The 27,230-nt window shown below is 42.4% G+C and overlaps 1 protein-coding gene and 1 long non-coding RNA gene across 2 annotated transcripts in view; one reads left to right on the top strand and one right to left on the bottom strand.

Moving 5' to 3' along the window:
• LOC132464803 (uncharacterized) overlaps positions 1-27,230 on the top strand; it is a 216,888-nt gene that overhangs the window by 135,186 nt on the left and 54,472 nt on the right. The gene's annotated exons all lie outside the window — the stretch shown is intronic.
• On the bottom strand, positions 7,261-14,657 carry LOC132464415 (uncharacterized). Its single transcript, XM_060060777.1, has 6 exons — positions 12,148-14,657; positions 11,804-11,965; positions 11,609-11,708; positions 10,568-10,681; positions 9,637-9,747; positions 7,261-7,316 (listed from the first exon to the last, which is right to left on the bottom strand). Exons 1-6 carry the CDS (start codon positions 13,114-13,116, stop codon positions 7,261-7,263), a joined length of 1,512 nt encoding a protein of 503 aa, XP_059916760.1. The 5' UTR covers positions 13,117-14,657.

The raw sequence follows: 27,230 nt of genomic DNA on the forward strand, positions 1-27,230 counted from the left end.
AATTTTAAAACTGAATGAGAGAATAAGTATGGCGAAGTTGTACAGAGGAAAAATGTGGTATACGCAGAGCTTTACAAAACATCAACATCCACGTCTAAAAGATTTTGTCACGCATACCTGACTTGTGCTGAACAAACTAAGCCGATGAAAACCTGTATGCTAGTGTAAAGAACAAGGCAAGCTTCCCAAATAACTGCTGCCTCCTTGTAGTTGCTTGACAAGTGCATTTCTTTGTTTACATGCGATATCTAAGCATTTTATTTCTGAGTCCATGGATTCTGGCTGAACATTGGTCCGGTTTAATGTTCATGACAAGCCTCTGAAGGAACTCAAAAGAATACTTCACATTACGTGGGTACTCAAGGTTTAGGCAGTAGATTGCACCCAGTAACATGGCAAAGCCTGTGGACACATCTCGGAGGTCATGTAGGATTATCTTCTCCTCTACTACCAGAGCCACGTTGAAAACATCCAATGGAAATGCATCATGCAGAGGGCCTTCGTGTCCAATCAACAGTCCAACTTGCATCCCGCTCATTAGCACGTCAAGGGTTTCACCATGAGCCTGAAAACATAAAGACAAAAACACACATCTTAACTGACTGACTTAAACATCACTGCTAGGCTAATAGAGAAAGGCTACAAATGTCTTTGACATTAATTGAGTGAGTGTTGTCATTGCCTTTCTGAATGTTCATTGTTAAGCCCAAATAATAAAACAAACCAACAGTAATTTTGGCCACTAGGAGGAGCTAAACTGAGAGAAAATGTACTGAATGTTCTCCATTTCTCAAAAATGTAGTATATTCTGATTTTAAGTATGAATAAGAATTCAATGTTATATACATTGCATTTGAAATGAAAGAATGATTATAATAGACTATGCATCACACAGCTACATGCACATGGACAGAAACTCCGGGACACACCTCTTAACTAGCATATAACATTAGGGGCCCTATTTTAACGGTCTGAAACGCAAGTGGGAAGCGCAAAGCGCAAGTAGCTTTGTGGGCGGTTCTACGGCGCTATCGCTATTTTACAGGCGGATAAATGACACTTGCGTCGCGGCGCAAGTGTCAAAAGGGTTGGTCTGAAGCAGCCTAATTACCCGTAGGTGTGGTTTGGGCGTAACGTCCAACAAACCAATGAGAGTGCCAGCTCCCATCCCCTTTAAGAGCCATGAGCGCATTTGAATCGGACGAGTTGATATTTTGAAAGCGCGTCTGCAGTCTCCGATGAGACAGATGCACATGAATTTCAAACTGCAAATGGCTCAGTTTATTGCCTAATTCACCCATGGAATAAGGGGTTTTCTTCCACAACTTCAGAAATACTGAGTCTTCAAATAAATTTCGCCAAAGAAAACGTATATGATATGCGGTAACTGTGGTTCTATTTAATGATATACGCAATACATTATAAACATTGTTTCTTATCAGTAGGCCTATTGTATGCTATCCTAATATGCATGTGTCCCCGCGGTAATAGACATTGCCATTGATTGTATTATGCGTTACGTGTTTAGTTTGCGTGTGTTTAAACAGAGCACACACGCGCGCCCGCATTCATTCATTCTTTTTAACACTCACTCGCGGTAAAACAATGTTTTTCACGATCAAATACTCATCAATCCTAAAAGTTATGGGCATGTAGGCCTACACGATGTCTGGGTCAAGAAAATATGTTTTTGCTGTACGGTGTTTGCAGATGCATTGATTTAAAAGTACAACTTATTACCGCTGCATCAGCTGTTCTTTCCCAAATAATTTACCAAGAATGTGTGGCTAGGTAGATGAGAGAAGCAAAGTGTATGCGCGAGGTGCACAAGCAATCCGTATGCATCCGCCCTTAAAATAGCATCTGAACAACGCGCCAATGACTTTAAACCAGGTATTTCGATGTCAGTAGCGCAATGGTATTCAGCAACGGCAAAATAGCGTTTGCGCCAGAACACGCCTCCTCCTTCCGCCGAACCGCCCCTTGGGGCGCATGATCAATCCCTAATTTACCGGCGAGTGGCGCTGGTGGGAAAAGAACGCTCTGCGCCAGTTGTAAACTAGCAACGACACATGCGCCAGTGACTAAGTCACTTGCGCCGGATGCAAGATAGGGCCCTAGGGGTGTAACGATACATCGATCTACATCGATATATCGATACATTCTCGAACGATCCAAATGCATCGATGCAACGCTCAAACATCGATGCATATCGCTGTATTATACGCTTTTATTTAGAAAATCTCCTTGCGCGGGTGTTTGACACTATTTCCGGTCAAGCGCGCCAAGCCGCTCATGTGCGTTACTGCGGCCAGCCGTCCACCTGTTAAACGAGGCAATAATGAGCAAGAAGAGCACATGTTTGATTGGGAGGGTGTCTAGTTTGGCTTCTAGCAGCAGCAGCACGGCTAATCCTACGGCTAACAGCCAAGATGATGTTCAGGCTATTGTATCCCCTCTCGGAGGATACAAGTCAGCGGTGTGGAAATATTTCGGATTTCTGAAAAAAGACGGGTCAACGGACAAAACGCATGCTATATGCAAAAAGTGCCGATCCGCCATTAAATATTCGGGAAACACAACTAACCTATCCGGGCATCTCAAAAAGAAACACGGCATTGACCCCCATGAAGCACGCGGCAACGTCGTCGATGTGTCCGACGGCAGCTCGGCATTGTCAACACCAGCCCTGAGCAGTTTTTTCCCTCAAAAACTGAACCACAACTCCAAAAGAGCGATGAGTATCACAGCTGCCATTTCAACTTTCATTTGCAAAGACATGAGGCCGTACTGTGTTGTCGAGAACGCCGGCTTTCGTGAGCTACTTCATACTCTGGAGCCCAAATATACAATCCCATCCCGACAGTTTTTTAGTGAAACTTGCATACCGAAGCTATACAATGACACTAAAGACAACGTTAAACGTGAGTTGATGGAAGCAAAACGAGTCGCTCTGACTACAGATGGCTGGACGTCCTGTACAACAGAAGCGTACGTAACCGTGACCAGCCACCATATTGACGCTGACTGGCAGATGAAGAATTTTGTCCTTCAGACTCGTGTTTTGAACGACTCACACACGGGTGCAAATCTTGCGGCAGTTTTGAGAGAGGCATGTGAAGAGTGGAATATTCGCGACAGAAATCCTGCGCTTGTCACAGATAACGCCAGCAATATGACGGTAGCCGGAGCCGAGGCGAAAATTACACCTCACATCAAGTGCTTCGGGCATACAATTAATTTGGCCACACAGAGAGGCCTGAAATGTGCGGGTGCAACTCGTCTTTTGGGCAGAGTGAGACGAATCGTCACGTTTTTTCACCGGAGCACGGTAGCAACGGCAGTTTTAAAAGAGAAGCAAAAGTTGCTTGGAATCCCCGTACACAAGCTTAAACAAGACGTGAGCACACGCTGGAATAGCTCATTTGACATGCTCGAGCGATTTTTGGAGCAGCAGGCTGCTGTTTGTGCTTCACTCCTGGACAGAAAAATAAGGAAAGGTGTGAATGACATTCACACACTCAGTGAAAGTGACATCACTGTTGCAGAAGACATGGTAAAGCTCCTCGGACCAGTCAGAACCGCCACCACAATAATGTGTGAAGAGAAACAACCCACTTTGTCGGTCATTGCTCCACTCAGAGCAAAGTTGCTGGTGCATTACCTTGTCACAGAAGAAGACTCTGCTTTACTCGGAGAGATGAAGGAAACTATGTCCAGGGAGCTATCACAGCGCTACAAGGATGTGCGGCAGGTCCTCCACATAGCATCTGCTTTGGATGCAAGATTCAAGACTCTGCCCTTTCTAAGTGAGGAGGAGAAAGAAGCGGCCTTCCAGAGCATCACATATGAGGCTTCAGAGCTGTGGGACCAGAAAGTAAGCTAATATTTTTTGTCTATTATAGTTATGTTTTGATGATACACTTAAAAATATAAATATATTTAAAATATATTCATAAATCTTGCCTCTTCTTATTGTTAAAATGCTTTCCATTTAATTGTGTGTGATCATGATCATCTACAGCAGAGGTCTCAGAGTCAAGGCCCGCGGGCCACTTGTGGCCCGCCGGCCGATATTTTGTGGCCCTCGAGTGGTCGTCAGTATGTAATGTTAATGTGGCCCGCGTGTCTTTACCAAACGCGCTTTGGCCCGCATGGGCTACCATAGCAGGCAGCCAGCCAGGTTGCTAGGAAACGCAGCAAGCAACGGAGTGACACCAAGTGGAAGCGTAGCGTCACATCATGTCCCTCTCAAAACCCAGTGGGAAAAGAAAGGTTGACGATGTCCACAGACAATTTCATGAAAGGTGGGAGTTAGAATATTTTTTTGTCGAGCACCGGGGAACCCCTACCTGCCTTGTATGTGCTGAAAAAGTTGCCGTTGTCAAAGAATACAACATCAGACGGCATTACTCAACGAGGCATGCAGAGGAGTATGCGAAATACCGGGGAGATGAGAGGGAGAAGCGAGTCACAGACCTAAAGAAATGTTTAACCTGGCAACAAACTCTCTTTAGGAAACCAACCGACGAGGCTGATAAAGCAGTAAAGGCCAGCTTTACACTGAGCGAAATGATCGCTAAGGCAGGAAAGCCTTTTACAGAAGGCGAGTTTATTAAGGAGTGTATGTTGCAGGCTGCGAGTATTGTCTGCCCCGAAAAGAGAGCTCAGTTTGCCAGCATCAGCTTGTCACCTAACACAGTGGCAGAGCGTGTTACCGAGCTGTCAGGTAACATTTATGGTCAACTACGTGACAAAGTCAAAGACTTCCGTGCGTACTCAGTGGCCCTGGATGAGAGCACAGACACCACTGACACTGCCCAACTGGCAATATACGTCCGTGGTGTTGATAAGTTTCATGTAACGGAGGAATTACTCAGGGTTATCCCTATGTGTGGCCAAACCACTGCGCAGGAGATATTCCGCCAGCTGTGTGATGCCCTCTCGGATGCTGGTCTGTCATGGAAAAGGTTGGCTGGGATAACTACATACGGAGCGCCTTCAATGACAGGGAGGAAGAATGGACTTGTTGCACTTGTGCAAAAAAAATTGAAAGAGGAGGGTGTGGAGGAGGCAATCGCTCTGCACTGCATCATCCACCAGCAGGCCCTAGCCTGCAAATGCCTAAAGTTTAAACACGTGATGTCTGTTGTGGTGAAGGTCATTAATCGACTCAGATCTAAGGGCTTAAAGCACCGCCAGTTCCGGGCTTTTCTGGAGGAGGTCGAGTCAGCGTACGAAGATGTTCTGTACTTCACAGAGGTAAATATTCCTTGTTTACATCTCTACCTTCTCTCGGTCTGTTAATCTTTCTTATATTCTCTGCCCCCCTCCCCCCCCCCCCCTCTCTCTGTCCCCCCTCTGTCTCTCTCTCTCACACACCCACACACACACACACACACACACACACGCACACGCACGCGCACACATGGGGGGGCACCACCAGATGCGCATTTCTCCTTGCCGCCCGGTCGGCAAGCGCCTCGGACCCTCAGCTGTGTGTCTGTGGCTATGTGTAGCCCGAATGTGTGTGTGTAGCCTGCTGTGTGTGTTAATCTCTCTTGCGCTCTGTGAAGATGAATAAACACAAATCGCCACGCGAGCCTGGCGAGGTGCGCGCTCTGGCGCATCTGGCACAGTCGGTTAACGGGACCGAAAGGAAACTGGCTCCGCTCCGTGGCTATTTCCCGTCCGACGATTTTAATCACATGTTGTTATTGATATTGTAGCGTCCGACCCGACGTAACTACAACAACATAACACAAACTTATCTGACAGCTCTCACTTCTTCCTCTGCTCCTCCTCACTCACACACACACACACACACGCACGCACGCACGCACGCACGCACGCACGCACGCACGCACGCACACACACACACACACACACACGTCTCTTTTTAGCAGTTTTTTTGTGTTCTTTTTCTGTTAGGTTACTGTTATTCTTTATTTTTCTTTTCCTTCTCTTTCTTACCTGTTAGTGTATGAAGACAATTGATTTAATTTAATTTAATTTGATTTCAGGTACGCTGGCTCAGCAGAGGGAACATGCTAAAGCGGTTCTTTGAGTTAAGGAATGAAGTGAAAGCCTTCATGGAGCAGGATGGAATGGAGCTTCCTGAGCTAAGTGACCCAAGGTGGCTCATGGACTTTGCTTTTCTGGTCGATATCACACATGAGCTGAATGTGCTCAACAAGAAGCTACAGGGCCCAGGCCAGCTGGTCAGCGCTGCCTATGATAATGTGAAAGCGTTCTCCACAAAACTGGTCTTATGGAGAACCCAGGTCTCTCAGAAAAACCTCTGCCACTTCCAAGCATGCAAGGCACTTGCAGACACAGGTACACCATTCTGTTGTGAGGAGTATGTTGAAGCCATTGTGAAGCTACAGGAGGAGTTTAATCACAGGTTTGCAGACTTTAAAACACACAAGTCCATCTTTCAGATTTTTGCCAACCCCTTCTCCTTTGATGTGGAAGATGCTCCCCCTGTGCTTCAAATGGAGCTCATTGACCTACAGTGCAGTTCTGATCTCAAAGCAAAGTTCAGGGATGTGAATGGGAATGAAGAGAAGCTTGGACAGTTTATGAGAGAATTGCCCGACACCTTCCCTGAGCTGTCCAGGATGTTCAAGAGGACCATGTGCCTTTTTGGGAGCACATATCTATGTGAAAAGCTCTTCTCCACCATGAACTTCAACAAGTCCAAGCACAGGAGCAGACTTACTGATGCACATCTCCAAGCCATACTGAGAGTTTCAACCGCCTCTTCCCTCAAGCCAAATGTGGCTCAGCTGTGTGAGAGAAAGCGCTGTCAGGTCTCTGGCTGCAAAAAGTAGACAAGAGAGTCCTATGTTCTGAAGAACTGTTCAATGTTCACTTAAAAAAGAGATTTGTTCTTACTTCCCTGGGTAAAAAAGGTACAATTAAAATGATTTTTTTTTCCAGAGGAATTTATGTTTATAATTACTGTTCATGCACTTTGAGATTGTTTACATTGCAATACAAATTTAATAATAATAATAATAAATGTCGGTTGAGGAACTGTTATGTAATAATAAATACTGTGAAGGTTGGAACAGTTGTTTTCTAAATTAAAAAAATATATTTTTTTTTTCAGAGGAAATGTTCTGTTTATGCACTTTGAGAATGTTGAACTGTTGATGAACTGTTAATAATAAATATTGAGAAAATTGGAACAGTTTTTTTTTTTTTATACTAAACACCCTTTTTAAGAAATACTTCAATATTTGTGGCCCAACCTCAGCCAAGCTCTTCCTCCAGTGGCCCCCAGGTAATTTGAGTTTGAGACCCCTGATCTACAGGGTGACACTTTGACAAATGTCGAGGAGAACATACCTCCTCCCTCATCTGCTGACCAAACTGATGATGAGCCTGACTTGGAGCCAACCCCTGAGACATCCCAGGCTCAAGAACAAGGTGTGTGTTTTTCCTGCTAGTGGAAAGTGTTATTGAATTAGTGTATGAATGAGTTTATCCATACTCAGCTAACTGATAAGTGTTTGGAGTGCATTAAAAATAGATTTCTTCTGAATTAATTTAGTCTTCTGTTCTATGTCATTTTAAAATATTTTCCAGCTCCTAAAAAGTCGAAGGCATTTCAGGACCTCTTTGGTGATACGTTCGGCACTGTTGACCCAAGGCAAAAGACCTCCAGAGACCTAGTCCATGCAGAAGTTGCCAAGTATAAAGACACTGACCCTTTGCCCCTGGAAGGTAATGTGTTGGAGTGGTGGAAAACTCATCAGACTGAGTTTCCCCTCCTGGCAAACCTTGCCAAAACCTAACTGTGCATTCCTGGTACTAGTGTACCTTCAGCACGTGTTTTCAGCACTGCTGGAGACATTGTCCGCTCTGAACGTAGTGTTTTGACCACAGAGCATGTTGACCAGTTGGTTTTTTTAAAGAAAAACCTCCCAAAGGACACTGGAGAACATATTTGATTATTATATTATTGATTGTTATGGTGAAATTGTTACTAATACATTTGATCTGAAAGAAATACATTTGTTCTGAAAGCTATCACAGGCTCTTAGGTTAAGCTTGTTTTTATTTTTTTTGAAGAAAAACCTCCCAAAGGACACTGGAGGACATATTTGATTATTATATTATTGATTGTTATGGTGAAATTGTTACTAATACATTTGTTCTGAAAGAAATACATTTGTTCTGAAAGCTATCACAGGCTCTTAGGTTAAGCTTGTTTTTATTTTTTTGAAGAAAAACCTCCCAAAGGACACTGGAGGACATATTTGATTATTATATTATTGATTGTTATGGTGAAATTGTTACTAATACATTTGTTCTGAAAGAAATACATTTGTTCTGAAAGCTATCACAGGCTCTTAGGTTAAGTTTGTTTTTATTTTTTTGAAGAAAAACCTCCCAAAGGACACTGGAGGACATATTTGATTATTATATTATTTATTGTTATGGTGAAATGGTTACAAATACATTTGTTCTGAAAGCTATTACAGGCTTTTAAGTTAAAAATGTATGGTTTTTGTTTAACATCTGGAAGAGCAAAGCAATAAAATGTTTAAATTATAATTACGTTTTTTTTTTTGAGTTGATGTGAATGAAACAGGTTGTGTTAAATGGGCATATGATATCGTCGTCTCATATCGATCGCAGGCCACTGAATCGAATCGAAATCGTATCGCGGCAGACTTTTGATATCGGCAAATATCATATCGTTGTCCAATGAATCGATATAATATCGTATCGTGATGAAACCAGAGATTTACACCCCTATATAACATGTGGTCCAAAAAAATAAATCTAGGATGCAGCCCACTACTTTATCATCCCAGCAAACCCTTCTCTGATATACTATACTACAGTGGTTTTCAAACTGTGGGGCAGAGTTCTTCAGGGGGGGCGCGACGTGAGAAAAAAAAAAGAAGAAAAACCCGAAAGTCGTACTTCAACTGTAGAAGTAACATAAGACTAAATCAATTTACCACCGTTTATCTTCGTGCAAACCATTAAACAAATCTACACACTTGTATCTTCAATACTATCGAAACGAAATTTTGATAGCATTTATATTTTCAGAATCACAGTTTTAGTTTCAAACCGGCATCGTTGTCACCATAGCAGCGACGGTAAACAAACCCCGCCGAATAGTCGAATCTCTGGACTGAAAAGGCAGATCTGATTCGACTCAGAAAATTCAGAGTCGGAAAATAATATTGCTGGCTAACTTGAGTTAAATGGATCGGTTTTTAGTACCTAAAGCTACAGTGAGTAAGGAGACAGAGTCTGGGGCAAGCAAAAAAAGAAGGAAGTATGACAATGAATATTTAAACTTGGGATTTTCATGGACTGGATCTGAAGATGCTCCACTGCCACAGTGTGTGGTTTGCAAAGAGGTGCTAGCTAATGACGGTATGAGACCATGTCGACTCCGGCGTCATATTGAGACCAAGCACCGAAGTCTGGTGACCAAGCCCCGAGAGTTTTTTGACAGGAAGCTAAATGAACTGCGGTCACAGAAGAAAGTAATCCAGACATTTAGCAATGTAAATGACAAGGCAACTGAAGCGTCATATCATGTGGCGTTACGCATAGCTAAGGCAGGTAAACCCCACAACATCGGAGAAACATTAATCTTACCTGCTGCCAAAGATATGTGTTCCATGATGCTGGGAGAGGCTGCTGCCGCCAAGCTAAATGCCATCCCGCTATCTGACAACACCGTCCAGCGCCGCATCTCAGACATGGCATCTGACGTGAAAGAACAGGTGCTGAACGGTGTTCGTGAGAGCCCGTTCTTCTCGATTCAGCTTGATGAATCTACCGACGTGGCTAACTGTGCGCAATTAATGGTGTATGTGCGCTATATTGAAGAGCTCAGTGTCCAGGATGAGTTTTTGTTTTGTCATCCTCTGCCAACTCGCACTACAGCAGAAGAATTATTCAAGGCTTTGAATGAATTCATGCAGGAGAGTCGTATTGATTGGAGCCATTGTTCTGGAATATGTACGGATGGGGCAAGGGCAATGACAGGCCGACACAGCGGCCTGGTGAAGAAAGTGCAAGCGGTTGCCCCGGCCGCTGTTTGGAAGCACTGTATTATCCATCGCCAGGCCTTGGCGACCAAGAAGATACCAAAAGAGCTGCGCGCAGTCCTGGATGAGGCAGTACAAATTGTCAACCTAATTAAATCACGCGCCATGAATTCTCGTCTTTTCTCCGTCCTCTGCAATGAAATGGGCGCTCACTTCCAACAGCTGCTGTTCCACTCCGAGGTCCGGTGGCTGTCTCGGGGAAAGGTCCTCACCCGCTTGTGTGATTTGCGCGAGGAAGTGCGCCTATTTCTTTCAGAAATCAGCTCTCCACTGCTGCAGCATATGGAGGACATGAACTGGGTTGCAATGTTAGCATATCTTTCTGATATTTTTGAACGGATAAACTCACTGAACACCTCTCTGCAGGGCAAAGAATGCAATGTATTTTTGGCACACGATCGAGTCTCTGCATTCAGGAAAAAGTTGGACCTGTGGTGTGCTCGTGTTAAACGGGGCTCGGTGGAAATGTTCCCGACCTTGGAAGATGTCGTGGAGAAGGCAGGGCTCCAACTGGGAGCTGTACAACAGGTGGTCATTGCGCATTTGGAGGGGCTGCGTGAGCAGTTTGGAGAGTATTTTGGAGAAGAGACCTTAGCAAATCAGTGGGTGAGAAATCCATTCTCTTTCCCAGTGTCACCCTGTGATAGACTGACCATGCAAGAGGAAGAGGCCCTTGTTGAGCTCAACTCTAATATGGACTTGAAACAAAAGATGACTGAAGTGTCACTTGCACACTTTTGGCTGTCTGTGAAGACTGAGTTCCCACACCTCTCCAAAAAAGCGATGCAGGTTCTCCTCCCCTTCACATCCACATACCTGTGTGAGTGCGGTTTTTCCGCGTTAACCATGATTAAAAACAAGTACTGGTCAAGGCTGCGGGTAGAGGATCACCTTCGTTTATTCCTCTCTACAGTGCAGCCCCGCATCAGCCGCCTGTGCGCATCAAAGACGCAAACTCATTGCTCCCACTAAGCTAAAAAGGAGACTAAACAGCCAGTATACACAGATTAATATGTTCAAATGTATTTAATGTTTAAAAGTTTAAAGTTTAAAAGTATATAAAGTTGTTAAATTGTGTTAATAAATGTGTTTAAAAACGCACAAAGATGTTGTAATGTTTCAGAAATATGTTTAAAATGTTTTAAAATGATGATCAGAGATGTTTAAAATGTGTAAAATAATTAAAATAGCTTTCAAAACACAGGTATTTAGAAAAAAAAAAAATTGTGGGGGGGGGGGCTCACTCTCTCACACTTTCAAAACCCCTGCTATACTACATACTAAGCTATTTTAAAAAGTAGCCTAATGTGATAAGTTAACATTACATTATTTAAAAACAATATAAGTCTGGTTAAGTTACTGCATTTTAGGTTTCATTACATTTTCAATTTAAATTAAGGGCACATTTCATAAATTTTTCACTCATTTACTATTTTATTTGTAAAAAATTACCCCTTACGACTTAGGAAAATATTTTTTTTTAAAACAAAACAATGTAATATAAAATGTGTAAATACGGTGTCTTCCATCACACATCCTGATTATGTCAGAGGAATCTTCTGCAAGGTAGCATGGAAGACCAAGTAGGACAGCTGCTCTTTTGTTTTGGTTCGTGTCCTACAAGAACAAGACAAGAGTTTGTGAATAAGATACCCAAGCCAGAATACTAATTTTAGTACATTAACAATAAATGATTTCTGTGCAGTACATACCTCCTTTTGAAGACAACTGAGAACACTGCTCAGGCGCACCCTCCTGCCTGATGCAGCAGCTTCTCCGTACATCTGTAGAACACCTGGCACCAAGGCATCAAGTCCATCCAGGAATGACTCCAGCAGGTCTTTGGTGACGATTCTACTGAACTCAGCACTGAGCTGAAACCAATAATAAAACAGCAGAGAAAAGGGCAATGAGTGAGGGAAAAATAAGAGCAGCATAGAGCTCTAAGGGACACACAAAAAACACAAATATGATTGAAACATATAGTGCATAGTTTGACTACCTAAAACAACAAAATATAGGATTTCTATGCTGTACTCAGTTGGCAAAGAATTACCTGTCTCTCACTAAACAATGCAGGCCATCTGTCCTTGACTGCAGAAATGAGTGGCTCGTCACCAATGATCTCTTGTCTTCGCTGGGAGAATGTTGCAGTCATCAATTCATCGAGCAGGTGCAAATCTGGCTCTCTCTTCTGCACTTCCAAAAGCATGGTCTCACGATCCTTCTCTGATTTAACAGTACTTTGTCCATCAGGTGGCTCTGGTAAGTAGTGGATCTCTCCCTTTTTTGCCTTCTTGACTGGCTTGGTGTTTCCCTTTCTTTTTCTTTTATTTACAAAAACTTCAGGGCATCCAGCTGCCATCATCCTCTGACGGTAATTGCCCATCTTGAATATCAGGCTGAATCTCCAGCAGTACCATCCTTTACCTGAACCCGGCTCCCTGAGACAAGGATGCTTTGCAACAAGAGCTTTGGCTACGCTTTCTAAATTGTCTTTACTTGGATAGCAAGTGATTCTGGCTATGCTATCAGCCAGTCTGTCCAGTATTTCACTCTTCACACTCTTTGAGATGACCGTCACAGCTCCATCCTTGGCATAGGCATCATTTGCTACCCTCAGCTGAAACTCAACGTCATGGGAGAAATCTGAAATAACAAAGTGATCAGGCCATTCTGAAGAATCACCACTACTAGGGGGCTCGGGGCTTGCACTATTCTGGGAACTGGGGCTTGCACTATTCTGGGAACTAAGGCTTGCAGTATCTAATGTCGAGTCAGAAACTGGTTCAGAAAACGTGAACAGAACTTTCAGTGTGGCTCGTTCAGTTGGTAGGTCCTTGATGTCTGTCAAATTGCAGAGCTCATTCCCAAAGTCTGGATCTTCAAACTGTAAAAGGAACTTCCCACGGAGGCCCAGAGTGTTGCCCAGAACTACACATAACTCATCAACTGATGGGGGAACCTCCTGTAGGGTGACACGTCTTATTTCCTGAGGTGAGACGATGACTCTGAGAAGCATCATTGATGAGATACCAAGAACTGAAACACAGTGAACAAACAAGAAAACGCTTCATTAAACAGTAAATAACATAAATCTAAAAGAAGCTGTGAATGGAGTTAAAACAGCAGAGAGATTACAACAGATAGGGAGGGTGAATTCAGAGATCAGGTAGCCATTTCTACACTACATCGTTATATAGCAAATAGTGTCGTCTAACCTTTTAAGTGCAGTTTATATCCCGTTATGTGGTCCAAAGATTAAGAGTTTGTTTAAATGTATGACAAACCAACCCAATCAAATATTACCTTAATGTAACATGAATGTCCTTGGAGTGACGAGCAGCTTTTCTTCAACAGGGTATGCAGCAAGGGGAATGTAGTCATTCAGACGGTCCGGATCAATGACCACAATTGTTGCAGGATCTCTCCTGGCGAGCTGGTAACACCTGAGATGCTCTTGGAAGGTCGCTGTGAATAGTTCAGTAATGAATGATATGCAACCATCCACTACACAGATCTCCAATACTCTCCCAAAATCTGGCAGTCCACACGTCTGTCCAACTGAGAGTACCATGCCTTTAGAATATTTTGTCCCATTCAAGTAAGCAATGGAGGTGAGTGAAACAGAGTCCAGACCTTCAAACTTATTCCATACAGCCTCTCTGATTGCAGCATCTAGGATGCCCACAGACACAACTGATACTCGTCCAGTCTCAATGCTTGGCTTGAAAATAGTTGGCATCTCCAAGTAATATGACAACATCAGTTGATGTCTTGTGGCCAACGTGTGCAGAATATTTTTGAAATTGACAGTATTGTGAACCATTCTTTTAAAAAAATAATGTTTTGCCTCAAATCGTATTGTCCAGAACTCAATTAATGGTCCAAATTTCTGAATCAGAACAGGATAATGTTCAAGATAATGATGTTTAGGGCGTAATTTAGTACCAGGAAATAATTCTAAGAGCAACTGTCTGTGGTCAGAAATTTTGGCTTGTAGGTAGCACAGGGTTTCTGTTGTGAATGAGGGGCTTGATAACACCTCCACAATGTCTTTCAGTTCAAGGATCACAGACCAAGTTTTTTCACTCTCTGGAATATGATGGCCAATCAACAGTGGAAGAAATCTCAGAAGTGCCCAGTTCTCGTGTCCGTTGCCACCAATTGTTCTTTTTTTTTTTTAAAGTTTGTTGGTATTGTCTGAGGCCTGTTAGTTTTGTCAGAAAACTGAAAAGGAAATGATGCTATTCTATCATTAAGATCATTCAATGTGAAATACTTTTTAGCAATAAGATCTGAAAGACATATGCATAGTTCCACAGGTACAATTCCCTCCAATAAATCGTGCAGAAAATCAGGTGGAAAACCTTTTGCAGGATGAAAGTGGGCAAGTCTGCTTAAAGGACAGTCTCTCTTCAAACCATGAACACACGAGGCATTAGTTGTGTTAAGCACATTAATGGCTTCATCAAACAGTTCTGGTGTTCTCAAAGTAAATGCCCCACTTCTGACATCATGATGCTGAATATCTTTAAGGTTAGCCAAACAAAATCTGCAAAATTTCTCCACGTTGAAGTGGTTTTTAAGTTCAGTTTGGGTTTGAAATGTGTTCAAACAGTCTTGATAAATGCAGACAAGGCCTGAACACCTCCGGTGATGTCCATGATGCTCTTTATAATGTAATTATTTTTCCTTGGCCACTGGAGGAAAAGGCACAAAACTTACATTTCCACATGAACTGGACGTGCTTGAATTCTGTGAACAGAAAAATTTAAAATTAAATTAACATAACATTTATTTAGACAACTAGTGGTTAAGAACAGTTATCTATTAACTACAAAAAAACAACAACTATAAACCAATATTCTATGTTATTTTCAATTACATTTAGTTTATTGGATTACGTTTAGCTAACACTTATGCAGTATGATTCAACAACCCTGCAAGAATTAAAACCTTTATGGTGTTTAAAATATTCAGTTTGGGTTTGTTATAAGTAGTGTTGCTGTTAATTCTGAAGACTGTAAATTGTGATGTTGAATATTACATTATAAACTGAATAAAACAAAAACACAAATCAATATTATTATTCAATTCATCAGTAGTGCCAACATGAGTTAAGTAGGCTCTAAAACCTCCAACCTGTTGATAATGATTAGTTAAGCATTTAATATATCCTATCCTTCCTTTCCTACCTCTCTGACTAAACATTAAAATAAATATATTTTACAATCTGTTCAACTCAATGGTTTAAACTGGTAAACAGCCCTGTGCCATCACATATCCTCTCCTCTGTCATCAGCCTACTCCTCTGTCAACCAAAGTAATAATTAAACTGTTCTCAGACACTTAACGTTAGTTAAAACAATATATCTTTTATCCATAAATGACGTTCATTTTCAGTTAATTCATCAAATTGCAAGCTGTCATGGGTAGATGTGTTCGAGCGACTTGAACTAGGTGGTAAACACTCAGTCGTGACGTGAATTTAAACCGTGTTGACGCGGCACGCAACCCCTAATACAAACACAAGACGAGACAAACATTTACGCTGTGTTAACATGTAACTAAACTAAATAAACGGACATGGAATTTAACAACGACATACTTGTTTGAGTGGTTATTGCAAAAGAACAGGTGACGTTAATGGTAAATGGTATTAAACAGAAAGTTGTAATGATGGTACTTGCAAGATTATAATAAACGGCCGTAGCGCGTATGATAAATGATATGGTTGATAAACGATTTGAAAACAGTATGAAGATAACGGAACACATAGACAAACACACAGGCAACATTTACACTCAGTCTCTTAATAATGTCCTGGGTAGCGTATCGCTACCGTGACGGTAGCCATGCGTCCCGTCACACAAGCTCCATCTGTCTGTGTAAAACATACCGGTAACAGGGGACCGCGGAAAAAAACAGCGCATGCTGCTCATTATTAATTATCGGCATAATATCCATGTTAAAACAACTTTACTAAATGAATTGGAGTAACTAGTCAATATAAAATACAAAGTGAGCAAAGCACGAGCACGAAGTGACAGCAGCCCTAACACGCAGCCTCAACCGTTAGGTGGCTAACTAGCAAACTAGCTAACTCATGTCGGGCTCGAATAAAAACTAATGTTGCAGTCACATTTTCCAGGCTATTAAAAAAGCACAACCTACACATTTAACGTTATTACGTTACTACACATGAGGTTAATGTTAAAAGACTTAATTAGAGATAGATACGAGGCTAAACTCACCTGCTGTTCCTCAGCCTCGTGTAAAAAAATCTACTTCGACACGTTCACCACTCGTCACTTCGGTCCCCGCGTCGTGTTACTCCGCCTCGGTTCTAGGCCGTTAGTTCCAGGCATAGTCTCTTCCCGCGTGTCGAAGTAGTCCTTGATCATTTACTACAAAGTGTCTGTATTTCGATATGATATATGACTTATCTGCGGTGTTTAAATTATTCTGTTCATGCTTCAGCCTTGCCATGAATTAAAGAAGACAATTAAACTCAAAAGTCCAAATATTAATTTTGTAGCTCCCATTGGCCCACTCCCGCCTTTTCCCCCACGCCCCGCCCCCCCATCTGATAACTTCGAAACCCAAGTTCAATCAACACATACCTATCTGATAACATTTTCAAATAGTCAACACAATTAATAACAGTAAGTTCTACTTTTCAAAACTCACGCAGATGAGTTCAAAATCCAAAACTTGTTAGAGCTCTTTGTGTTAAAGAGAGGAAGTAAGTGGACTTAACTAAACGGAGCTGTCCTGTTTTACAGTGAAGTTAAACCCCAAACTAATCGGAATTAGTGATTATAGCGGACTACACCACCTATTCTATTCCGCATAGAATTCTATTCCGAACCGATTGAGGCGTATTACTTTTCTATTCCGATTGAGCTGTTCTTCCACATCTATGCGGATCAGATGTGTCCGCATGTAAACGCGGAGTTACATGCACACTCACTGACGGCTGATTCGCCCGCTCCTCCTGTCCACGCGCAATGCTTGAGGTCAATGGAAAAATATATTTAGCACAGAGAAGACGGTCTGTGACATTTGCAGTTTACCAAAGGTTAGTATGATATACTGTGGTCCAACACACCTGCCCACATTTTTTGTTAACTCAGAAAAGGTAATATTAGCTTTATGAACTCAACGTTATTGATATTGAACATCCCGCACCCGTCATCATAGACAACGTCGTTGGTAACGCAGCGAACACTGCGATTAAGATGAAATGCGGTTATAGTTTAGATAGGCCTATACGGTGCCCATATCAAAAAACATTTCTTACATTCTATTTTTAATATTATTTTATTCTGACTCTGAATGTTTGTTGCTTTAATCCAGATGAGTATTGAAAAGTTTTTTCTGTACCAAAAAAGGCCTCGTCCAGACGAGACCGAGCAGCTTGAGGAGGTAGTTAGCTTAATCTGAAATTAAGTTGAACAGTCAAATGGCTGTGGCTAGTAAATGTTTATTAAATATATAATCAATTTATTTCGAATGTTCCTAGGCATCAAACAGTGCTGAACAACCCAGTGCTTCTCAGGGGCCGGGCTGTTCAGGAGAGATACTGATTAATATAGGCCAGGAGGACAGCAGACAAAATGTTGCTGAAACAACAGGTGAGGTGGAAACAGATTAGTGTAGATTTTAACTTGAAAAAAATAAGAGTAAAGAAAGGAATTTTTTATCCTTCTGTTCCTGGTAGAGAAAATGTGCTGATCTGTTCATTGTAGGTCATCCAACCCTACTGGCCTGGAGACAGAACTGAAAAGGAGGTTCCAGGAGCTGGACATCCTAGGAGCCTTCCATGTCCTTAGACCTCAGTCGGCTGCCCTCCCTGACAATATGTGCATTGCATTCATTATTTTAGTTAGTTGCCTTGTTGTACCTAGTAGTATATTGTTACTATTTATTTTATTTTTCCTAAAAAAGTTAAATATTGGTTCAGGTAGGTCTTGAGTTTATTTGTACTTGAAATAAGGACCTCCAGCTTTGGTCGTCTGTTGCAATTCAATCCTTGAATTGCAAGAAGAATATTGAGAAGGCGGTACTGGTTACTCCGTGGCCGGGAGGCGGTGCGCCGCTACCAGAGCAGGTGCACAGAGTGCCGCAAGTTAAGAGCCAGGCCAGTCATACCGATGATGTCTGACCTCCCGGCAGACCGTCTCCAGATCAACAAGGCGCCCTTCCATCATACTGGGATGGATTGCTTTGGGCTCTTCTCTGTCCGGGCCGAGGTCGGACGAACAACAGCCAAGCGATGGGGCATCGTCTTTAAATGCCTAACCTCAAACGCCATCCATCTAGAGGTGTTGGCAGACCTGTCAGCAGCCAGCTTCCTCATGTCCTTCCGTCGTTTCACCGGGAGGAGAGGGCGTCCCGGTGTCCTCCTCTCCGACAATGGGACCAACTTCCACGGTGGGGAAGCTGAGCTGAAGAAGAACTACAGAGACATGACAGAGGAGTTGAAGAAAGAACTAGCCCCCCTCCAAGTCGACTTCCAGTACAACCCACCTAGCGCCCCTCATTTCGGAGGAGTGTGGGAGAGGGAAGTCAGGTCAGTGAAAGAGGCTCTCAACTTCGCCCTTGGAGGACAGGTCCCCAAAGCAGTACAGGTACAATGTTAATTGTTTGTAAAGATGGTGAACAACAGACAAAAGCAGTCCGGATGAGTAAAGTTGATGGCAATAAAGTGCAATGTTCTCTGATGAGTAATAGAAGGTTGGTCCGGGGAGTTGTTACAGGGATTCCGGTAAGAGTATCGACTGATGAAGTGAGAGAAAATGTAAAAAATGTAAAAATAAGTGAGGTCAAACGTCTTATAGCAAATCGGGATGGGATTAAAACGGATAGTCTCTCGGTTTTGATCATCTTTGATTAAGAAAGGCTTCCGGAAAAGCTCTTCATCAAAGCTGCAAACTTGTCGCTTTCTTGGTCAATTTGGTCAATCACGTGAATCGTGTAGAACCGGAGAGTTTTGTTTTGTTTTGGGGGGGGGGGGTCCAGAATTGCGAAAAATGATTGGATCATTCTTATAATTGACATTTCTCTGGGCCAATCGGAATCTTGAAGCACACAGCGCCAACTGAGCTCGCCATTGGATGAGACGGTCGCCTGGCTACCGCACATGCGCATCCGCATCCGCAAGCGCATGCATGCGGCCAAACAACGCAAGAGAGCTTGCGAAACACTCGTCCAGAGGGGTGTTCCACGAACGGAGGTTTAACAAACACTGAGTCAACGCTGAACTCTAGGTTGATTTACCCTGTGCCGACTAACCCAGAGTTTTCGGTTCCACAGCAGCGGTTATGCATTAGTTCAATCAACTCGGGGTTGGTTAACACAGGGTTGTGCGCGTCCACGCCAAACCTAAAAAGACGTGATGTATGGATCATGGAAACCCTGAACGAAATGGCGAAACGGGACGCTTATTTCAATGAAATGGAACTTCAGGTTCTCCTGGAGAGCTATGACGAGGAGAAGGACTGTGAGGGACCGGCGTGGTCGCCCCACGTATCTGGGATACGGCCAACTGGATATTGCGAGTGTGGGCAAAAATGAGGGCAACGGACAGAGGACTAAGAAAAAAGTGAAGTTTTAATGTCTCCAAAACATTCACACAAAAATATAGCAACGTTCCAAACGAAAAGGAAATGACTGCATCGGTCAGCAAACAAAACTAAGATACATAACATAGGATATCATAACCTTTCGTACTGGCCTCACGTCAAGCCAGCACCACCTTCAGCCTCTCTAACACCAAATGAGCAGCCCTTAAATAGGGAAATGCCAATTGGCCCAATCAAGGCCGTATGGGCCAGACCATTAGTAGGGGGGGGGAACATTCTTCACCTAAAGCTATTTTACTATTACTATACTGCCCCCTACCGGGACGGAAGACTAACTTCCACCAGCCCAATCTAATATATATATATACACAAACACACAATATAATAATAACAATAGCTCCAATGCGAGACAGTGAGAAGGGGGAGGATTTCACCTTCTCACAAGGACATTATCACAAGAAAAGGGAACGCTTAAGCCTCTGCAACCCGGAGAACCAAAGCCTGGCAGCGGATCGCTGACCGCGTAAATGCGTTAGTTACACGTCAAAAGCATGATCCTTTATATTTGAGCCATGAATATATAAATATCCCAGTTAAGCATTCTTAAAGATCCTACCACATAACCCCTTTCTTCTAAAAAAAAGATGTACTCCGATGGCTTCCAAGCGGTCAGCGGATCAAGTATAAAAAACATACAAACTGGTCAGCTTTTCCCACCATCATATTGGTATACATTTAAATAAGCCATTTTTTTAAGCCAATCGTGAAAAGGCAGACTGGATCTGGCCCTCAAATTGTCTTGACCCCGGTGGAGGAGCTGTTAATAAACATAAATTCAGGGCGCCCTGGCATGGAGGGGGTACCTGGAGGTACCTACCTCCTCAGAGAGTCAGGGGCCATCCCCCACTGGTTGAATGTAGGTTTTTTTGTGTTTTCTTGTATTTTAGATTTTTTTTGCCTTCGAAGTAACACATGCAAACCATGTGCTTGCCACAGCGCATACTATTCCAAATGTTTCTTTTTTTGGTAACTGGGTAGAAAACCTAAAAGTGACAATTCATCAACTTCACAGATCAAGATGGATTAGTGTGTGTAACGATCAAACATTCTCCAGTGGATGCAAGTCCGTTAGGACTATTTTATACTTTGTGTTGTAAGTGCCTCTCGGCATAGTACTCAGACAATATTGCTCTTTGTATGATAGGAGGCCGATACTGATCTTGGATGGGTCATCTGAAAGGACTGAGATGTGCTCAGCATCTCCAACATTATAGCCTAGATAAAAGTACCATTTGCAAAAAACGGAGGGCTACGCAAATAGTCTGGAGTGAACTGAGGCCAGGTCCTCGATTGGTAGTGTTGGCTATGTAAGGCTATTTAATTATATTAAAGATTTGCGCGATAATCTATAGGCCTATCTCTCCACTCCAGCAAAAAGTCATTTGATATGCCAAGATGTCGAGCCGTGGTCTTATCAATCGCTCCCGGTGGATTGCACGTATAATTTGCGCTCCGATATCAGCAGTTCTCTCATCAAGAGGGCATGCCATTGTGAACACATGAAATCTGCGGTGAACGCGGGTTTAAATACCCAAAACCGGGTTATGTTTCAAACTTAACCTGCGCAAAACCTGCTCCGACCAGGTGTTTCTATAGCAACTAACATACCGTGATCCTTTTGGAACGGAAAACCTAGGGTTACAGCAAACCCTGGGTTAACTTACCCGGTTATGTGATAAAACCGGCTTTGTGGAACACCCTACAGGCTAAGAGACAAAAAAAATAAAATATTTTTTGTAAGCCTCAAGGATGTTTTGACATTCATTTTTGATAAAGTATGCTGAGTTTGGTTAAGTCACGCTCAGACTAGTGTCATTTGTATATTACAATCAAAAAAAAATCCCCCCGTGACACTGTCACCTTTTTTCCTCTGAGGAGTTTGCAGGTCTGCTTCATTGGCTACATGTGTGATGGTGTGAGACCGTATGTCCCTCCACCCCTAAGATGTTTCAAGTGTCAAAGATTTGGGCATGTGGCGGCGGTGTGCAAGGGTAAGCAAAGATGTGGCAGATGTGGTGGAGACCATGGCTGAATCCGAATACTCATACTGGACTGCTATATAGTATGCATTTTGTAGTACGCCACAAATATAGCGCGTCCGAATGCTCAGTACGCACTGTGTAGTACGGAAAACGTTTCCGAATGCGTACTACCGCCACAGTAAACAACTGAGTTCACTACGCTATCCCACAATGCAACCGGAGTCTAGTAACGATCGAAGACGAGATGGCTGACCCGACACCACCAGAAAGACGTCGTAGAAAGCGGCGAAAAGAGACATTGAAAAGAGTAAAATAGTAAAGTAAGTAATTAAGTAAAAAGAGACATTTTTAATTTAATAGCAACGATGACAAGACGGAAAACAGGTAACTTATCAAGGTAATTTTGCCGGCACATGAGGGGAGATTCGTCATCTCCAAACTTCCGGTGGAGTTTCGGCGATGTTCGGAAGCGTTCGGAGGCGTTCTACGCATAGCTGTAGACCGTACTACACTGTCAAGTGTAGTACCGTCAAGTAGTAGACACTGAACAGAAATAGTATGTACTAAGTATTCGGATTCAGCCCATGAATATGGCAAGTGTGAAGAGGGGGCAAAGCTGAAGTGTTGCAATTGTGGAAGGGAACATAGTTCAGCGTACCGTGGTTGTGAAGGGAGCCAAAAAGCAGAAGAGGTTCAGCGAGTCAGAGTTGCCCAGGGAATTGGCTATGCAGAAGCAGCTTAAAAGGTCTCAAGCAACATCATGGAGGCGACAAGGCAAATCGGAAATAAAATCACAGTTGTAGGGAAATGTAACAGTTGCGATAAGTTGAAGGAGGAAACTCTGATAGTGAATAAAAATGACTTTGTTCTGTTTATGGCAGAGATAATCAACTGCTCAGCACAGACACAAAGCCAAAATGAAAGAATTAAAATCATTGTCAAGTCAGCTGAGAAGTACCTTGATGTGAAAGGATTACAATGGGAAACTGTTAAAGGTGTTCTTGATGATGATATCCAACAATCTCAGTCAGGGCCGGCCCTGACCAATTTGGCGCCCTAGGCAAGATTTTTGCTGGTGCCCCCTACCCCTTTTGATCGCACAGTAAATTTGACTACCAATGTTCATAAACTCAGAGAAGCTACAAAGCTTTGTCTTTGAGACTCTTTGATTTTAGATAGAAAATTAAACACACAAAACGTATTAAAAATCAAGTAACAAGCAATGAATCACTCATACAATAAGGTATGCACAAAATACTGCAAAGAAATGCATGATGTTTACTAAAGGCATTCATAAGCAAAATAATAGATAGACTTCAGATTAAAATTATTGTGAATACAATTAAATGTAGTATGGTTTATCTAGTTTGGTTCTAACCAGAGATTAAACAAGCACTCAACTGAAGTGTAAAAAAAATACAATAATGTATTAGGGCTGTGCAGAGGTAGACGGGACGGCAGAACCTGATGCTGTGTCACTGGGAGTGGCACTGAAATATTTTAAAAGTGCATCTGAAGAGAGAAGAGAAGTATATGTGACGACTGCATGTTACATTTTAATAAAATAACAGATACATGAGACTAATAATGAAAATGTGATGAGATTCCTTCAAGTTTATTGTCATTGCAATGCAATTCAGTCTAACCACAGTGCAAAAACCAGTAAAGTGCAGTGAAATGAATATATATGTACTGTATATATAGCCTATGAATGATATGTGAAAGCTAAGGTATGAAATATTAACAGTAATACACTTTAACTGCACTTTAACACTGATGTAAACTTTAACAAACATAAACTGTGACACATAAAACCAAATGCTTACAACCACCCTATTACACAGTGGGTGGACAACTAAAAGCATTTTAACTGACATACAAGCAGGAAAGACACCTGTAAAATAACACCTAACGTTAAGTTAGGTGTGAACAGGCCTAACGTTAAGTTTCCAAACGTCCCTGATGAATTTAAGGTGGAGTAACATTAACACACGTCGACTCAGCTATTTATTGATTATTAAACAATGTTGGTCCGAAGTAAGCTAGCAAGCTAACACTCTGCTCCAACAACGGTAACTACGATGCATTAAACTATTAATTTCATGCACTTCATCACATTGACGTTACTGTACCTTTACCTTTTTCACGTTTTTCCTCCTCTTCTTTCCTTCTTTTCCTTCCTTGGGCGCCGGATGGCTTCAGTCTTTTGGACTTTATTCCGATACAGTGTCATTAATCTTTTTCTTCGTCTCGGGGTCACGGTCCGGTCAGATTCAGGCAGCTGGCCTCTTGACCGCGCCCCCCTCAAAGAGGGCAGGTACAGAGCAACGAGCCAGGCAGGCACCCAGAAAAAAGGCTTCTCCATTATTTAATATTCTTTGCTATGACTTTATGTTGCTGTGGGCTTAAATAATATTTCGAAATAATAGTAGTAATGGCACTGGTAAAACAATAAGTAGTATATATATATTATATAATTTTATTTTATTTTTTTTCGTTTTCGGCGCCCCCCGCGGATGACGGCGCCCCTAGCATTTGCCTATACTGCCTATGCCCAGGGCCGGCTCAGTCATGGCCTGGATCCTCTTAATGGTGTTATTTGTACTTCAGTGGAATGCTAGAAGCTTAATAGCTAATAGCCAAGAATTCAAGAAGTACATAGACAATTTGGGAGATAAACCTAATGTAATGTGTATTCAAGAGACATGGTTAAAACCCCAGTTGGATTTTATTTTAAAGGGATATACTGCCGTAAGAAGAGATAGGGAACCTGGTAGAGGGGGAGGAGTTGCAACATTTATACAGATTGGAGTGAGGTACAAACTGATGTCTGCAAGTACAGACCATGAGGCAATTGTGATCAAGGTATGGACAGATAGAGGCCCTATAGACGTCATTAACTATTATAATCCATGTGGGAAATTAAATCAAGATATATTAGAGGTTGTTGGGGGGTCATCGCTTGATAGAGTGTTATGGTGTGGGGACTTTAATTCACATAATTCACTTTGGGGAAGTAATGGCACAGATGCAAATGGCACAGTTATTGAAGAATTTATAGATTATCACAATTTAGTCTGTATTAATTCTGGGGAAGGAACTCGCTATAATAGTAGTCAAAATACAGAATCACCTCTTGACCTAACATTCGTGTCTAGTGCATTAGCAGGTATAAGTACTTTGAAGATGGTAAGGCATACTACAGTGGGTAGCGATCATTATCCTGTAAGGATTATAGTCGGTACCAGGGTTTGTTTTGATAAGGGAAAGAAAATTCCTAGATGGAAATTAGGTAGTGCTAATTGGGATTCTTTCCAAGAGATAAGTGCAAACAGATTTAAAGCTATTCGAGAGGATAACCAGGTGGATGTAAATATATTCAACGATGAACTAGTTACCGCAATAATTCAGTCCTAACTATTCCAGAAAGTGCAGGAGCTAGACGCACCAAGAATGTACCCTGGTGGAATAGTGAATGTAGTAAAGCGATAAAAGACAGAAATAAAGCATTTAGGCAACTTAAAAAATTCCATTCACAGGACGCGTTGATTCAATATAAAAGGGCCCTGGCTATAGTAAGGAGAACAATTAAAACTCAAAAGCGCACTTTTTGGAGGATATACAGCAATTCCATTGGAAACGAAGTACAGTCATCCGATGTTTGGGGCATGATTAGGAGAATGGGGGGGATCAGAGGGAATTATGAGATTCCAGTTTTGAGTAATGGGGATACAATGGTTGTTGGAAACGTAGAAAAGGCTGAACTCCTAGCTCATCATCATCAGTTTTCCCGCTGGGCGCATATCTGGCCTTGGGGCGCTACTGCTGGAGAGTTGGAAGTCTCTGTTCCAGCAGCAGCTTCGACATCACGAGGCATTAGTCAAGGACACCTCGACACTCAGCTAGGAGAAGCCGGGGATCGAACCAGCAACCTTCAGGTTACCAGCCAACCCGCTCTACCTCCTGAGCTACTGCCGCCCTACAAGAAAAGCTATAACGTTTAAGAAAGTCCATAGTTCAGAGAACCTTTCAGAGGAGGCCCGACAGTGCAGAATCAGAACTGTAATGAAAAATCAAAGAATTGTGGACAGAGCAGAAATGTCTGGAGATCCCTTAGACCTACACTTCAGTATGTTTGAGTTGAAGAAAGCAATTGTTAGGGCTCGTCAAACCACTCCTGGGAAAGATGGTGTTTGTTATGCTATGTTGGAACACATGACAGAGAACTCTTTTCCGTAGTGTTAAAATTTTTCAATAGGGTTTGGGATTCTGGCCAACTTCCATCAGTGTGGAAACAAGCAATTATAATTCCTGTTCCAAAACCAGGGAAAGACCCCTCAGATCCATCTAGTTATAGACCTATTGCATTAACATCGCATTTGTGCAAGATAATGGAGAGAATGGTCACAGTGAGGCTTACGTACTTCCTTGAAAGTAAAGCTCTTTTGTCTCCGTGTCAAAGTGGGTTCCGTAAGGGTCGGAATACTATGGATTCAGACCACCTACTACACGGCAACTCTATAGCTACCTTTCTGTAAGTACAAACGTTAGCTCACTCGTCTAAAAGCCCCTGTGAAACTGTTATGTGTCATGGGGGCTACTGTAGTTAATCCTTTTTGTATTTATTATATTTTATAACGTTATGTATAGCGCATCGGCAAATGAATTAAACGTTGTTATAAATCAACACGAATCATTTTAGCAATAATGTGACACATGATACCCACCTACTACACGGCAACTCTATAGCTACCTTTCTGTAGGTACAAACGTTAGCTCACTCGTCTAAAAGCCCCTGTGAAACGGTTGTGTCACAGCCTGGGCTACTGTAGTAAATCCTTTTTGTATTTATTATATTTTATAACGTTATGTATAGCGCATCGCAGTGCTTTCGGCAGCTGGTGATTGTTTCCAAGTTTTTTTTTTCTAATTGTTTGTCCATCCATGTCTTGATATTTCCATTAAGTTTCCATTCTGTTCTGTTTCTAAAAGTGGTGAGCATAATGGCAGGATTTATTAAAGCTTGCAACATTAGCCAGACCCATGTCAACTTTGAGGAGATGGAGCTGCTGGAGGTTAGGTGTAGATGGATAAGAATAAACCGTATGATTTCTGATATTTGTTCATAGTGGTTCTGCCACACCCCACAACCAATAGGCTACTTGCACAAGCACTTCCTGATTTGCCGTAATACAGCTCATCAGCTTCCGGTTCCAAGATGGCAACGTTCTACACCCGGTGTTTACAGGAGCTGCCGACAATAAATATCACAGATGTGCATCGTTTATGTCGGGAAACAAAAACTCCGACAAGCAAATTGGAGAAGGGGTTTAGGCTGTATGCTTCGACCCACATTCACAGCTACGAAGGTAAGAAAACGACGTCTAACAGACGCTACCCACACAGCAAAAGGACTCCGCGGCGGAGGTATTGCGGCTTCCGGAACGGACCCGCGAAACGGACCCGTATCGGAGTTCACTTGCACTCAGGGACGGATCCGCTACGAA

Source organism: Gadus macrocephalus, chromosome 1, assembly GCF_031168955.1.
Source record: "Gadus macrocephalus chromosome 1, ASM3116895v1".
NCBI classification, from domain to species: Eukaryota; Metazoa; Chordata; class Actinopteri; order Gadiformes; family Gadidae; genus Gadus; species Gadus macrocephalus.

Excerpts from the sequence above, each read along its gene's own strand:
- LOC132464415 (XM_060060777.1), bottom strand. The coding sequence starts at position 13,116 with ATGATGCTTCTCAGAGTCATCGTCTCACCTCAGGAAATAAGACGTGTC. Across the intron at positions 9,748-10,567 it reads TCTCCACGACATCTTCCAAG|ATGCCATGTCTGAGATGCGG; the intron begins GTCGGGAACATT and ends CTTTCACGTCAG. Across the intron at positions 7,317-9,636 it reads ACACATATCTTTGGCAGCAG|ATCAGGGGTCTCAAACTCAA; the intron begins GTAAGATTAATG and ends GTCACCCTGTAG.